General features: G+C 45.7%; 1 protein-coding gene across 1 annotated transcript in view; it reads right to left on the reverse strand.

Annotated features, from left to right (window-relative positions):
- The window catches only part of LOC144828064 (histamine H3 receptor-like), a 120,745-nt gene that overhangs the window by 63,916 nt on the left and 40,200 nt on the right, over positions 1-16,629 (reverse strand). Inside the window, exons 2-3 of the mRNA XM_078686201.1 lie at positions 7,285-7,573; positions 6,186-6,355 (exon numbers count right to left, since the gene is read on the reverse strand). Of these exons, the coding sequence (XP_078542327.1) occupies positions 6,186-6,355; positions 7,285-7,573 (459 nt within the window). The remainder of the gene's footprint in view (positions 1-6,185; positions 6,356-7,284; positions 7,574-16,629) is intronic.

Genomic DNA, 16,629 nt, shown 5'->3' on the forward strand with positions numbered 1-16,629 from the left:
GGTAGAAAGTTCCGGAAAGTAGGCACCTCTGCCGAACCCTAGGGTGGCACATCATCACTCCAACGATGCTCTTAACCTTCTGCACAGCATTCTGAGACATCTCAGGAATGGCAGCTTCAAGTCATCTATGGAAAGATCTTCAATGGGAGTCCCAGCCCCTAATGGGCAACCCTGCCTGACCACTACCAACAAAAACATGAAACGAGAACCCCTCCTGTGCTTTGCTCCAGAGGGCCTTTCCTTCCTCCATTGTTTCTGCAGGCTTGGCCTGGCCATGCCAGGTACAGTGTGAAGAATTAATTACAGCATGCCTATCTACTCCCTACCTCTTCCTTTCCCAGAAATGACTCTATAGTGTAGGGATGCTGTTGATCCTCCCGTTGGCCATCAGAGTAATTTACTTGGCCCAGCGTGGGGGACAAAGGCTGAGATTCTGATTATTGCTTGCCCAGGAAAATAGGATAATTTTCCAAGTGACATAAGGAGTACAGTTATCACAAAAACAGCACTGGATCTAAACTTGTGGCACATTATTAGCCTGTGATTCTTACCTGACCTGCATTGCTCTGTATGAAACAGATATTTGCCATAAGGTAGAATGTAATGAACACACAGCCTTTTCAGTAAAGAATTACAGACCTACACTGTAAATGCACACTCACATTATAAGGCCTACACCAGGTCAGCTGCACTCCCTGAAGGGCCTCTTATGCTGCATGCTACATGTGTGCATATACCAGACTGAACTAGATGGTTTTGCACACGATCAGCCCACATATGTGTCCATTTGTAACCAGCCAAGAGTATATTGCCCTATGTGTGCAGCAGCAGACCTTATCTTAAAAGGTGGACACTGATGGCTAGCACTGTCAGTTCATTTCCACAAAATGTATCATGATTGAGCCTCAACTGCTGAAACATACTCACAGTAAAAGTCAAAATTTCCGTAGTCAGGAAGCAAAACATACAGTGGTATTAAAAGAGTGGAAGCCTTTTCCTAAACACAACCTTGTCAGCTCTTTCCTAGTAAATGGCAACAAGTGGCAATGAGTTCTGACCAGACACACCGTTCATCAGTTGTCCGCCATTACGAATATCCTAACCTGGCCCTTCTTCACCAAAGACCATCCGCCTAACCCAGTCTTTAAGACACCTCTCTAGGCTGGGATTGTGGCTGCACTAAGAAACCTGCTGGTTCTATGTTGAATGCATCCAGGACACTAAGCACCTACATGAAGTGAGCATGTATAAGGCAATCCTAGCCATGGTTCACACAACTTTAAAGACACAAGCCCCTCATAAAACTTCTGACCCTCACCATTCTGAGGATGGGTCTACAGCTGTTACCACCCTTTGAGACAGAGAGACTGACAGACAGTCAGCCCTAGGCAGCCCCACCCATGGGAATCATTCCGGGAACCCTAGCTCACCTGTCTTCCAAAGAGAACAGGGTCCATATCTCCCCACCCGTGGACTCTTAAGACCAAACCAGACTGAGGCTCAAGGTCCCCTCCTGCTGCAGCAGGTGCCACACAGTCATCTCATTAGCTATTGCAGGCTCCTTCCCCACATCTTCTGCCACCGCCATTAACATGGTCTCCACCTCCAAATTCACACATGTACAGTGCACCAGGCCGGGGTATGCCAAGGCAGAGTCTGCTGCACTCTACCCTTCAGACAGTTCATAGCAACAATCCCAGACAGAGGTTCACCCACCTCCTACGCTACTCATCCAACAGGCAGGTGAGCCCATGCCTGGCAGGCCAGGACTTCTCAGGGCTTGAAAGCCTCAGACCCTAGGACTGGGACTTCTACAGTGGACCAAGCAGGAGTCTATTAAGGCAAAGTCATCTACAGCCTGTCCTTCTGATAGAACAGAATCAAAAACCCTAACAGGAGTGGTTTCCTTCCCCCAGACTGATGCTTGAGGTCCATCTTCATCTGGAGCATGCACCACCTGCCTACCTGGTTAGGTAACGTGGGCTCCCCCTTCTTCTTCACCTCTTTAGTCTATTGGGACTCTGCCCCTTTCTATGGGTTCTGATCCCACAAGACCTTCCTGAGGGTTCACCAGGCTGGGTATTACTACAGCAACCAACTCAGGATCCGGCAAATCAGCTGCTAGGATGACACCCTTCACTGTACTGAAGTAGTTGCTAACCCAACCATGACATCTAATGGTCCACCGCTAACCCATCCTGGGAATTTAGGAAGTCCACCACCACATCTCCTCCGGGGCAGTTATTATCAACCTCGATCTCCTCAAGAGCCACCAGTACATATCATACCTTGAGAGCCATCATCTTACTGGGCCAACCTTAGAATGCTCCCCTCCACAGGTGATAACCTATGCAAACCTTGGGAACCACAACTTTTTCTCATGCCCCCAACATGGGCAAATTTATTGGTGACCACCCCTCCGTGTTATCAAGAACCCCTAAAAGTACCACTAACTTCTTGGTACACTCCAACCCCACTGATCGCATGATTTTTGGCATCTGCCAATGGCGAGAAAATCTCTGCAAAAATATTCGCTTAAGATAGATTCCTTCATGTAAAATTTGCATTTCCTATGAGAAGTGTGAGGAAATTCTGGAGCTCCTCAATCATCTCCAAAAACCCAAGAAGCATGGCCTACCCCTACTTCTAAATCTATGGTATGGGCACTTGTCAAAGTCCCTAAACATACAGAGAGGTACCCTCCACATAGAGGCTAAGTGTGTAATGTGTGTCCAAAATGGAAAAAGGTTTATGATAGCCTACCGGCCTTCACACCATGTTACAATAACATCTGTTCACATTAGACAAAGTTAATACATAGACGTACAATGTCTTCACATGGAATATATGTGCATTGTCTTTCCTTTCCAGCATCTTGAGTTCACACTACCAAACCTTTGAACCCCTCCCAGAGCAATGTGCTATGATATTTGTACATTACTGCATAGGTAATGTCCAAAGCCGAACTTCCCAAAAGTTATTAGGGTGTCCTGGAACTGGATACTATTGATCCCAGCACTGGCCACCACTGTAAGTAAATGGGCTATTAATCATTAAGGACACACCACCTCTCCTCAATAGATCTTGCACTGCTCTGCATCACTACCCTGAGACAGTCAAGTGCTACAATGAGGTACTTGGTTCCCAGTAAAAAGAAAGTTCCAGACATTACTTTTGAAGGACTCACATCCTTCACAACTAAAAAACACAATTTCTTACACTAGACCTCATGAGCATTATTGGGACTTTGTGACAATGTTGTCCAATTTTGAGAGAGCTTCCTCGGTTATATCTTCAGGTTTGCCCCACTAAAGGATTATGAGCTCCATTTGAAAGGTAGAAATCTTGGCTGGGTGAAGCCACGAAAAGTATCTGACCAATGAGAGAACTTTTAATTTTCCTGTCAAAACCAACTTCTTCTCTGGGACCTCATCCAAGAGCTTTCCTACTTTGAGAAGACTTCACCGGAAACAGCCGGCCACCTTACCTCACTGGAGAATGTTTACTTCCATTTCAAAGACTTAGTCAAAAGGAGAAATGTTTGGCAGTGATGACCCACTTGGGGTATGCAATCTCTGCTACATTGTGGTCACCCTGAAATTGTGTCCAGGTCCCTGTCAACCACAAACATTGACTTCTGATTGGTGCTTTACTTTTTATTGTGCTGTTTGACCTAAAACTTTGTCTTTGATTCCACTTATTTGAATTTAGGTGTTTTGGTGTCATTATAAGCATGTCTGTTTTGTGCCATAACAACTATTGGTTGACCCAACGATCATTTACTGAAAATTTGTGTTGGACTTTACAGTGTTTTGGACCTATTACTGGGGGGGAGAGGACTCACACCCTCCCTATCTAATAATCCATTTTCATACAGTTATGTTGAACATGATCATCTCTTAACTGTATTAGTTTGGCCAGTGCTTAACCCCCATTCATTCCTCCAACCAATGGTTAGGGCTGAGTCTTCATAAATGTTGTTCTTCCGGCAACACATTTACATCATCAGGGCTATAAATTCTTTTGAGGACGGGATTCATGTGGGGCCGAATTCTAAAGAGTGGACAAATGGAAGCCTAATTTCAAGGATTTGGCTACAATGGCATAGGTGCAAGGTGCATGGTGTGGAATAAGATTTTATGTGAAGCATATAGTCATGGGTTGAGACTTGACACTAATAAGGACTGTTTTACAAGCAGAAACTAGTTGAAGGTAGTACCGCTTAGACAAGAAGAACATTTGGAAACCTGCCATTTTAGTATGTTTCCTCTTCCATGTCTCTGGGCAAAATATAATAAAGAATGTGCAATTGGGAGTCTTAAGTTAAACACATTAGCATGCTTTTTTGGTTAGCAAAACTGAATTTGGTAAAAATATGCTTTTAAAAGTTAAATGTTTTTCTTCTTAATGAACTTTGCCTACGGACCTTATTATGACTTTGGTAGTCCTCCTGTGGGCTTCCATGCCAGCGCCCCACAGGAGGAACGCCAAAGCCGTGCCCCCACCGCCCTCTGGATTATGATTGTAATCCATGGTGGGCAGTGGAAAGGTAGCGCTGCAATGGCGGTGGTCTGTAAGGCTCATTGGAGACCCTTAAATGCAAACTGCCACAGTGACAGCGCCATATGAAATTTCCTGCATGGTGCAGCACGCAGGAACTAATGTGCTTAACTACAGGGAGGCACAACATGTGCCCCTCTGATTGCGCCCCCAGGACCTGGTCCTTTGTTACCTCTCTGCCACCTTTTTTATGGTGGTCGCACCCTCATGAAAAGGGTGGCAATGAGTCAACTCATAATTTGCTTGGCACCGCCAGCATTTTTTTCCCAGTTGTAGTGCTGCCGGAGGTCCCACAGTGTGGCGACTGTTGGACCATCACCACAACACCGTTATAGCCATAATAAGGCCCTCAGTCTTTAAGTCTTTATACACCAGGCTGCAGTTTCCAATTACAGAAGAATCTTATAACTCCAGTTCCAGTAAACAATAAACTGACCAGTTACAACTGACCACTGGGAGTTCTCTGCAGCAGAAACATCTTTCTTTGTATGGAGGCCCATTTGCATTCCCTCGGCAAAAGGAATACGTTCCATAGTCAACAAACAAGAGAAATATACAGCTCATCAATTGTTTTTCATCTAGGCAGTCATAGCGTCATTTGTCTACATTACCTTTTCAGTCTTCCGCTTCACAGACGTTCTACAGGGCAGGCATGCTGACTAGCCATACCTAGGCCTCAATGTCCATAGGGTACTTCAAGACTCTAGCACCCACAAGCCTGAAGAAAAGGTCAAATACTTAGACAGACATTTGGACATCCTTCAAAGCAGCCAATAGAAAAATGTCATCTTATCTTCAGCCATTCCAACCTTTACTCTATTGAAAATGGATCTTGCAGAGATTTTTGAAATCCAGTACCAATGTGTGATTGTAAACTATACCTGAGCCTCTGCAGTAAGAAGCAATCAGCTTTAAACATTCTGCATTTTTCAGATGAAAATGACAAAAGCATATGCTTCACTCCTCCATCTCATATATGAACTTTTTGCAACTAGATACACTTTTTGCACACAATTATACATTTGTTGTACGAAAACAAAACCATTATGGATACAAAAAGGGGTCGATTAGGATGTAGGGCGGATCACAACCGCCCGCATGGCAGTGGCGATCCGCCCTACATCCTTACCCGCCCGTCACCCATTTCCTTGCGGAGCCATGCGGAGTCTGCTTTCCGGGGCCCGTTGCAGGCGCCCAGGGTCTTGGGGGGTGGAGGTGCAAATGGGGGCCTGCATTGTCATGGACATGGTGGCAGGCACCTTGCGGTGCCTGTCACCCTGTGCATTCCCAGCATTGTGTTGGGCATGGCTGTGAGCACCACCCGCCACAATGCTGGGAATGGAGGATGCCATCGCGCAGTGGCGATGGCATCCTAATTGCAGGTGCGGGACCACCCCACCACTGGCGGACGGTCCCAACACCGCTAGGGACCGGACGGATCCTAATCAGCGCCTAAGTACGCAGTAGGATGTTGCTGAGAAAAACAGAATGACTTTCATGTGTAAGATATTAGCATGTGAAGAGGTGAAAAATCTAATCAGTGTCATGATCATATTAAGAAACTTGTGTGGGGTGAGTATGATGATTTTAGAGTGAAAAATATATCACTATACTCACATACTTACAGGTTTAGTTACTGCCAGGAAACGGTCAAAGCTGATTAGGATTATAGTGTTAATTGAACACTGATTTATGATATAATCTATGACAAGCCACATTTTGCAGGCATGCCTTCCAAGAATCCATTTTCCGTTCATGATATAGTTCTTCATAAACAATGGGGTCGAAAAGGTACCTAAAAGAAATATTGCAAAGAATTCAGTGAATATTGAGGCATTTAATATTTTGTTTGTAGACTAATAACTGAGAGATATGTTTTGAAAATAAATTAATTAGTGGGTTAGTTCATAAAATTGTTTAAAAGAGTTGAACTCAGGTGCAAACAATTGCCATCTCCAAGCTAAAATGCAGTAAGATGGAATGCACTGCTGCAGACATCCTTTATGGCAAGTCTATATTTTATATACGGCAGCAATGTGAGATGTGATAGGGTGAATGGCAATTCAAACTGTGTGGAACACCCCTAAACTCTTACAATTTTGTGGATATTTGCAAAGGTTTGGCATTGTGTGTCTAACTTTTAAACCACTAAACTTTCTTAAAAAAAGGAGACGTAAGAGTTTTTCCAGGATGAAAAAAAGGAGGATTACGCTCATCAAAAAGAGAAAAATAGGATTGTTTGTGTTGCAAGAAAACAAATCGGCCAGAGTTACTCATGTAACATAGGAGTACCTTTACTTGAGGAGGGATATATAGGAAAATAAATGGCTGACATACGTTTGTTTCCATGTATACTCCTGGGGATCATTATTCGTTTGATAAAAGGTTGTAAATCAATGCAAAAGTGTAGGTTTAAATTAGTGATGCACAGCATATTTTCTTTTGCAAGCCATTTTGTAATCTGGACCATTTATTTTTTAAACAATCGTTTGGCAATCCAAGGCAGATAAATTGTTTGGTTCATTTATGAACCTCCTAGCATGTTGTGATTTTCTTGAGAATACCAGAGGTGACTCAATCCAAGAATTCCTTAACATCCTTGTGTCTACTCTTCTCACTGAGTCGGAAAGTATAAGGCTCTGGTAGTGTGATCATCATCCTAGCTGTTTTAGAGGAATAGAGCAACATATCAGTGTAGGAAAGAAATGCACAGTGTCTATTTACCTATGCCGAAGTCACAGATCGCTAAATTCAAGAGGTAATAATTGCTTTGTGTTCGAAGGTTGGCATCTACAACAAAACTCAATATGACTAGTCCGTTTCCAGCCCCAGTGACACCGATCATAACAGCCATGCCCACTTCCTTGAGGGTTCTCAAGCTGTCTGGTGGGCTCTGGGCTTCACTGGTCAGATGGGTAATATTGGTGCCAAAAACATCTCCTTCAAATGACGTTGACATGTTAATCGATGAAATTGACATGGCAGAACTTTGGTGGAAGAATCTACAATTAAACTAGGAAAATAAGAAAAAGAACAAAAGAGTTGTATAGGAATCATTAATGTGCAGAAATTAGGATAATATACTTTCTGTCTTTGTCTGGTAGAAAGAATACATTGTCTATTTGTCTTGTTTTCCCTTGCTTGAACAGTTTGCTTCTATATAAAAGACATGTCATCCAGTTTCGATGTTCAGCTAAATGTGGCCCGCAAATACTTTCCTAAGAAGGATTAAGTGTGTAGGTTCATCGTGGTAGTTCACATTTTGAATGAAAAATGTAAAGTTTGAACTGGTGCAAGTGTAAGATTTTGGACAACCACAAAAGTAAAAATGAACAAGGTGACCCGTGTATTTTGAAACATGTTTTTCCAATCAGTATTAACATCAGGTAAGGGAAAACAATTGAAAACCAGCATGTAACACCACTGCCACGAGCAGTTAATAAAAATCCATCACAGCCAGGATTGAGAGGGGGGGCAGACCACAAACCAGAAGATTGTTTGTAAAAGGCCGCTTTATTGAAACAGGTGCACATAACAAATAAACATCCCTGGCAAACCGTCTCACAAAACTATAAAAATCAATAATACCAACCATCATACCTGACCCCTGACCCCGTTCCCACCCCTAAAGTTTCCTTGAGCCCGCCCCATCCATACATTACAATATTACAACACAATACCAAGCATTGCAATAACCTATGACCCTCTTAAATCAACACTTCCCTTAAACAACCTCCGCTGCCTGCCTCTTTTACAACTATAAATCACCCAACCAAACTTAAAATAACCTGCCTACCTTTTCCTGTAGATAACCCAACCTCAACAATGCCCAAAAACCTCTGCCAACCCTGGCAAACTTCCAATAACCCCCGCCACCCAGAAAGTGAGGGAGGCTGCCCCCTCACCTTTCTGCCACCCAAATAGGTAGCCATGAGCCTCAATATGCTGCGTGTTTCTGAACGTTTAAACACCTAGACAGAACCTCCCTAATTTACAATACATAGAGGTCCATGCCCATCCTGAAAAATTTACCCCATCATCTCTGAAAAATTCCACAGCATCAGAACCTATATCCTTGTGACTCACTCTCCCAAAACCTGCACCTCTACAAAACCTAGACATCTCCTTGTTGACTTTTTGCTGGGCCCTGTCAATGGCCTTGGGGTTTACGGCACCCGTCCACACCCTCCGAGGCACAAACTCTGTCCACAATACGTGGCAGCCGTACCATTACTCCTTAAGCCGTGTCAGATCCCTCTTCATTGCCCTCATTAAGACAATTCCCTTGTCCCTAGACAAATCATTTTCACCTAAATGGATTAGCAACACATCTGGGCACCTGCCCCTGACTTCCATCTGTTTAAGAAAGGAATCAGTTCCCTCCACAGCATCCCTCCCTTCCTATGCCAGACAATTCAAATGAAACATTAATTAAAACCTAAATGTGACCCAAAATAACTCCAGTTCGCCTGTACATGGGCCCATTTTACAAAGGAATATCCCACTATCCATATGGACAGATCTTACGCTTGAGGGCCGGCAACTGAACCTGAAACGAGAGAACATAGTATGAGCCTTCACAAAGAGGTGGATGACACATGCGCCCCCCCCATACTCTGTCTAACATAGCGCTCAAAGCATTCAGAGGACCAGTGCCCCAGCCGCATTATATCGCCCCATGACCAACCCCGGTTACTCACTTCCGTTGCAGCCCTAATTTTGAAAGGAATGTGTCCCATAACAAGCACCCTCCAAGCTAATGTTGTTTAATGCCTTCCTCAGAACCATGGGCAGCTGATAGTCCGTCCCCTTCCGCCCTTTTTCATGTTTAAAAACCACCTCCTCCCCAGCACCGCCCAACATCTCTCGCCAGCGGCCGGTTCATTGAAGCGGGCAACTCGCCCTTGGCACTGGTGTTTCCAACCTGACCCCTTTTCCCCTCCCCTCTGATCTGTTTTAGATCTACCCAACCAAATATAGATACCGGACTACAAAGGGGTCACATCGTGCCATCGCACACACCCCTCACCTGCTGCCCAACAGTCTGGACACTCAAAATGCCCACACCATCAACGTGGAGAGCAAAAATGTCTCAAAATCCTCTCTGCATACCGCTGGTAATGCCTCTAGCAACCTGGATAACGTTCGCCAAGATAGAGGACTCCAAACAGAACGTCCCCCCTCTCCCTGGCCCATCCCTTTAGCATCCTCCTCCCCACTTCACCCGCCGATGGGGAATAGCTCCATAAAAGCTTCCCCATGAAAGCTATGCCCGCCAATTTCCTGGCAATAGTAACCCTGGAGAGACCCCGATCAATGAGATCCAAAATAAACTGAATGACATCCTCGGACTGTCGCCACAGCTCTGAACGCCTTTGCGCCCCCGATGCCAAGAACTGCTTCCAGGACAGTTGATATGATAACCATGTGGTTGCTGACAACGAGCCTACCACCAACTGTAACATCCCGCGTTGCCTACGTACCACAGATGCGCGGGCAAGGGGGTTGGTGTACTGTCCGCCTCCTTGGCCAGCCCACAGAATATCCCCCACGGATGTATGACACTACAACGCATGCTTCTACCACGCATGCTGTTACAACGCAGTTTTTACAACGCATGCTGTTACAACGCATAGCGCTCTGGGGTGCTGGATAGTGAATAGTTTAATTTACTATTCCAACTCCAGTCCCCGTGGATAGTAGGGAAGGTGTTGGATAGTAAATTAAATCTATTCCCTATCGTAGAGCGCCCCCCAGTGCAATGCGTTGTAATGGTTTTTGTTGTAAAACCTGCGTTGTAATAGCACTGCGTTGTAAAAGTTTTGTTGTAAAGGATGTTTCGCATCCTCCACTGTGAATGAGACAAAGTCTCAGCTATGTCATTGTCTACACACGGTACATGCAAGACCCAAAACGCAATATCGCAGGCACCGCAACATGAAAACTCATAACAGTTTCAGTATTTCCTCGTCCCTTGCGGAATGCCTATTCACTATGTTCACAACTGCCATGTTGTCAATCCGAAGCAAGACATTCTTGTGAGCCAGCTCCTGTCCCCAAAGTGTCAATGCCACTGCCAACGGAAAGAATTTGAGAAAGGCTATGCTACGCACCCCATCCTTCCACTGCTGCGGCCACCGCTCAGCACACCATCTACCCTGCCAAAACAGGCCAAAGCCTTTGCTGCCTGCTGCATCAGAGAAAATGTGGACATCCCAATTTACATCGTCCTCCCTTCCCAAATTTCCACATGCGTAAATCCTCCTTTAACCCTGCCGACAGACTACGTGATGGTGAGGACGATGATGTCCTGCTAGTGCTAGCCCCAGCCTCCTACAAAAAGTCCACCCCACCCTGACTCTCCTTTTTATCTGCTGGCTAGCTAGCCGCATAGCCACAGAATCAATTTCAATACCCAAAAAAGACTGGACCCTGCTGGGTCCCATTGTCTTTTCCGGTGCCAAAGGGACCCCCAGTTCATCTATGAGCTCATGGAAATTGTCCAGTGCTGTCTGGCAATCCTTGGATCTTGGTGAACAGACAAAGAAGAAAATCATCCAAATAGTGCGTCACCCCATTGTGACCTGTGCGCTGTGTGAAATGCCACTGCAAAAAGGTGCTAAAACACTTAAACAAAGCGCACAGCATAGAGTAACCCATCGGTAAAGCTATGTCCACGTACTATTTACCCTCGAAATGGATACCCAGAATATCCCAATCATCTGGGTGTACTAGAAGCAAACGAAATGCCGACTGTATGTCACAATTTGCCATTGCTGCCGTTACACCCGCGATCACTACCAGTGACATGGCCACGTCAACTGAAGAGTATGAAAATGAGGCCGCCTCCTCATCAATAAAATCCTTAACCAAGGCCCCTTCCGGCCAGGACAAAAGCTGAATCAATCTGTATTGCCCTGCTTCTTTTTTGGGTACTACCCTGATTAGTGAGACAATTAGGGTCTCTGTTGGCCAATCCTCAAAAGGTCCTACCATCCTCCCCTCCCGCACCTCCTTGTTGAATTTCCACTTGCCTGTGCTCTGCTGTTGATTTGAGATTAACCGCCCACTGTCTCTGCCTGGGACCAAGATAACCAACCTGAAATCCCCATCGAAACCCCTCTGACAGTACCCGCCGAGCCCTCACATCCCCGTAACCTGGCAGGCCCCCCTCCAATTGTTCAATGTTAACTGACATATGAGCCCTTGGGCCCAGGACCCTGTGGCGCTTTGCCCCACAGCTGTTCTGAAATTGCTTAGATTGTCCCACCTGGCTGCTGCCACTGCTGGCCCCCTTATGGTCGCCCCCCCCGACAGTTGACCAAGGCATGTCGTCCACTACATTTTGAGCACTCATGGCAAAATCTACAATACTCTTGCGTGCACATGCCTTTGTTAAAGTCCCAGCATGCACCTCCTGCCCCAGACTGTGTCGCGGCCGCGCCTCCCACCCCTCCCAGGGTGGGTTTCCCCTGAAAGGGCCGATGGACTATCGGCAGACCGCTGGCTGAAAATATTGTTTTAACCCCTCTCTACGCCCCCATAGTATGCTGCCATAGGTCGGTGTCTAACTCCCCCAATTTGGTTTCCGGGTCCCATGCCATTCGGGCCCGAAACTCTTCATTGTACTGCGCCCATGCATAGCCACCCCCTGTGATCTGCGCCTTCTGAATTACATCCATGTACTTAAACTTTGGAACACAGCACTCTGGGAACTTCTCACAATATACACTGACATAAATCAAGAATGCTGCTGTCCAATTTTCTATAGTTAATGGCACTTTAGGACTTTTCGCCAGCTCATATTCTTCCTCCTTGGAGCCCTCTCTTGACCTTACTTCCCTGTGTAATAGCTTTAGCATTTCCACTTATTCCCCTTTCCAAATTTACTATTTGGTTGTCAACATTAAATGGGCCCCAAGGAGTTTTGTCACTCCCATATAAGGGAGCTTCTTGATTTTCAACTCCTTACTCTCCAAGGGCTCTTTACCATCCCTAGCAACTGCGTTGGTGTTGGTCGGTGTTGGTCACACTCTCCACCTTATTACTATTCGGCCCCCCATCCGGTGTCCCCACCCCCATATCCACAACATATTTACCTTTCGGCAAGCGCCCGTCAGTCCCCTCTCGACCCCATTCCTCCCCATCCCCACAGACACCATCTCAGGCCTATCTTGCTTTTTAGTTGCCTTACCTGGCTCTAAGGAGAGTGCGCGCTCCACCGCCCAGCACCTGGCCACCAACTCTCTCCCTTCCTCAACCCGGTGGGCCCTCACCGAGTGAGTGCGGACTCTTCTCGCCTTCCCTTCTGGTGCCTGAAAAAACACTAGGGGGCACATGAGACTGCCCCCCTTCACCAACTTCTTCAATCAACTCCCCTACTTTGGGGATCTCTTCATCATAATCCAAAACAAGCGGCTCTTCCACCTGGAGCCATTCCCAGGACCTCTCATCCCTGCAGGCCTTACCAGAACCTACATGTCCCTCTTGTGGGGGGGCAGACTGTAACCACCGGTGCCCCCCGAAACCATCCACTCTGTCCAAGGGATTCCTTTCCTGTGCTGCGGTCCACCTAAAAATGCGGCATTTAGGGGCCAGCGAGGTCGTTCCTTATCTTCTTGCGCTGGCCGTGTTGGGCTCCCCCGCCAGTACCAGGTTCACCACACGAGACGCCACCGTCTCTTCACCTCGGTGCCGGTGGGCCACCCCCAGCCCTGCAGTCAGCTGCACCGCGATGCTCCTTACCCTGCAAAGAAAAGGTTTGGACTGATGTGCTTGGTCCCTCACCTCTCCACCCTGATCCCCTCTCCCCCAACCCCTGTGACGACACCCCAGAACGCTTACCCCACCCTAGGCCAACCTGCCCCAATCTCTCTACCTACCCCCTTATGGTGGCCTCCCCCCCTTCTTCCGCCTCGCTCCAGTCCAGCATGGCCTCCACTATCGTGGACGGGGGGCCCTACCCCTCAACCTCATACCCCCTTTATTGGCTTAGACCCCTTGTTGAGAACCCCCGGGACCTGCCTCACAGTCTTCTTTCTTTTCCAGTGTCTTCGGAGTTCCTGTCCATCAATACGATTGGCAGGAGAAGAAGAAGCCGAGGTAAGAACATAAACTTTTTGGTCTTTAGTTTTTGTGGTGAGGTTAGTAGGGGATATTCTCTTGTTCCTCTTTCTCTTTAGAGTAAGAAGGGGTTATTATGAGGAAGTGAGGGAGGTTCATTTTTAAATGAGATTAAGGTATGGATATGGTCTCCCTATAATATTCCTTTCTGTTGCAAAACACAAAACACAAAAGAAACAAAAACCTCTCAGATTAAAAGAAGTACCCCAAAGCATAAATCTTAATAGTCTTTTCTTTTAGAGATATTTTGGAGGTACTTAAGTGGCCACTATGACAGTTTCAGTTCAGCCCAATCTTTTACTTCTCAGATCTCCCTTCACTCCCCTCCCAATCACTGCCCTCCAGCTCGTGTTTGAGAGCCTTGCATGCACCTGGTGAAGTCAAGCCCCTCCAGGGATGCTGCAGGAACTCCATGGCTCTGGGCAGATAGGAGACTCTGCTTCTTTCCCTGGGGCTTCGATCGCTGCTTCGAGCTCCGCCAACTCATTGGTCCCACTTCTGGAATGTTCCACTTCCTCTGGGGTACACTTGTTCATTGTCGGGTGCTTCATTCCAGGATTTTTCAACTACAGTACGGCCGAACTCCTTCACTCCTTCTTCTTGTTTTCTGCCTGCCGTACACCGTGCTTCCTCTTCTGTTTTGACTGTGTTGCGCAGAGGTCCTTGGCCCTTCCCTTCTAAACAACTTCCAAGGCGGACAAAGAATTCAGAGCCGGCTCCGGTCTCTGGACTGCTGGGGTCTTCGGGTAGGTGACACTATGTTAGTATATGAATGGCTTTCTTACTGACTGCATGAGTCTCTAAAGTTGTATGAAAGGCCTTCGTAGATTGCTTATTGGCTGTGTTAGAGAGTTTTGAGGTATGTGACTGTGAGTGTGATGCCTCCATTACAGCTGAATTCACAAGAGCTTTGTGTGTGTGTGTCTAACTGAATGCCTCTTCCTCTGTGTGACTGGGTGTATTAGTGGCATTAACCTTTTGTATACAGGCATGTTAGTTTGAGTGTGTGTGTGAGACTGGATATATAACAGGAGATATGGGTCTGTAAGTGGACAAGTAACTCACTGAAACTTATAGTAAAAGTATATGTCTTAACTTTTTAGCGCATAACTTACTCCCTATGGTCAACCTACAGACTGTCATGGGTTGATGTTTATGTAGTCCAAGAGGAGTGCTTGCCAATGTATTTTAAATGTCAAGTCGGCCTATGAGTAAAATTAAACACCCAGGCTCTGCACTTGGAGTCCCAAGACATTGAATGGGCTATATGTGTGAATTTGTGACTTGTTATTGTCAGTTTCTCAGTATATCAGTGCTTCTCTTAGTGACTCTATGGGTCTCTTAATGTGGTTGAAAGGAGCAGCATGGATTACCTGGTAACAAAGGGGCCGATTCACACAACTAAATTACGACAAAATCCTAAACTTACTTCTTTTGGTATTCACAGAAAGCATTTAGTAGTCATAAGTTAGGATTTTGTCCTAAGTTAGGATTTTGTCATAAGTTAGGATTTAGTCTTAACCCCTTTAGTGCTGCCGTCGGCCAATGGTCGTCGCGAGCACTACCTTACTAGTGCTGCGCACGTCCGTTGGCCGACGTGGCCGCACCCCTTTCTTCGAACGTTCAGCACTGGCGCTGAACGTTCGAAGCAGTAAACGGGTTAAATTAGGATTTTGTTTTAAGTTAGGATTTTGTCCTAAGTTAGGATTTTGTCTTAAATTTAGATTTTGTCCTAAGTTAGGATTTTGTCTTAAATTGGGATTTTGTCTTAAGTTAGGATTTTGTCATAAGTGAAACTTAAGACAAACTTAAGTTAAACTTAAGTTTAACTTAAGAAAAAATCCTAATTTAAGACAAAATCCTAACTTAAGACTACTAAATGCCTTCTGTGAATAACAAAAGTAGTAAGTTTAGGATTTTGTTGTAAGTTAGTTCTGTGAATCGAGCCCAAAGTCAGAGAGTATTGGGGTGTGAAACTCTGTGTACATCTTCCTATATTTTACACAATTAATTAACTGCTCTGTGTGTCTGGAAATGAATGGTGAAGATGTGAGACACTGAAACCTGAAAGTCTATGTTAACTTGGGAACATGCTGTAAATGTCGGGTCTGCCTAGCAGTTGCACTGCACACACGCTGTCAGTAGCAGCCCTGACACGTTTTGAGAGAATGAGTGATCATTTCCTTGGTCACACCCAGTCAAACATTCACAGAAGCATCCCAATATTCTCTAACATAGCCAGTAACTAAGCCATGGAGCTCCTTCCAAACACATTAACCTTTTCGGTGTGCATGACAGAATGGGTCCGTCATGCGCCTCAGTGCTCTTTTGCGCAGGACGGAACCATTCCGTAATGTGCACACGAGTACTAAATCGCTCTCCTGTAAGGTGAGGCTTGGAAGAGGCATTTGTTTTTCAATTTAAATACGATCATGCACATGGTGCACTGAAGCTACATTGAAACTGAAACTGAAACGGAAAGGAGCCGATCGGTGTGTTTCAGTTTCACTATATCGGTGCTCCTGGAGCTCTCTTTGCCCCCCTGAGCACAAAACACATAAGAGAGGTACCATTGGAAAGGGGAGACGGTGAGTTTTGGGTTGTTTCCTGTCACAGGAACTAGGCCTACCCACAAAAGTGAGATACCATTTTTATCAAGAGACTTTGGGGCATGCTGGGAGCATGGAAGTTTGTGGCTCTCCAAAACTTTCTATTACAGAAAAATGAGGAACATGTGTTTAAAAAAAGTTTTAGGTTTGCAAGGAGTTCTGGATAACAGAACCTGGTGACAGCCACACACATCACCATATCTTGGATTCCCCTGGGTGTCTAGTTTTACAAAATTTAGAGTTTTGCTAGGTTTCTTAGTGTCCAAAGTCCACAGTTAGGCATATTGTGAGAAAAGGCTCAATTTTTTACTGGAAAAATATGAGGTGACCCTGTTGC

Source organism: Lissotriton helveticus, chromosome 4_1, assembly GCF_964261635.1.
Source record: "Lissotriton helveticus chromosome 4_1, aLisHel1.1, whole genome shotgun sequence".
NCBI lineage: Eukaryota > Metazoa > Chordata > Amphibia > Caudata > Salamandridae > Lissotriton > Lissotriton helveticus.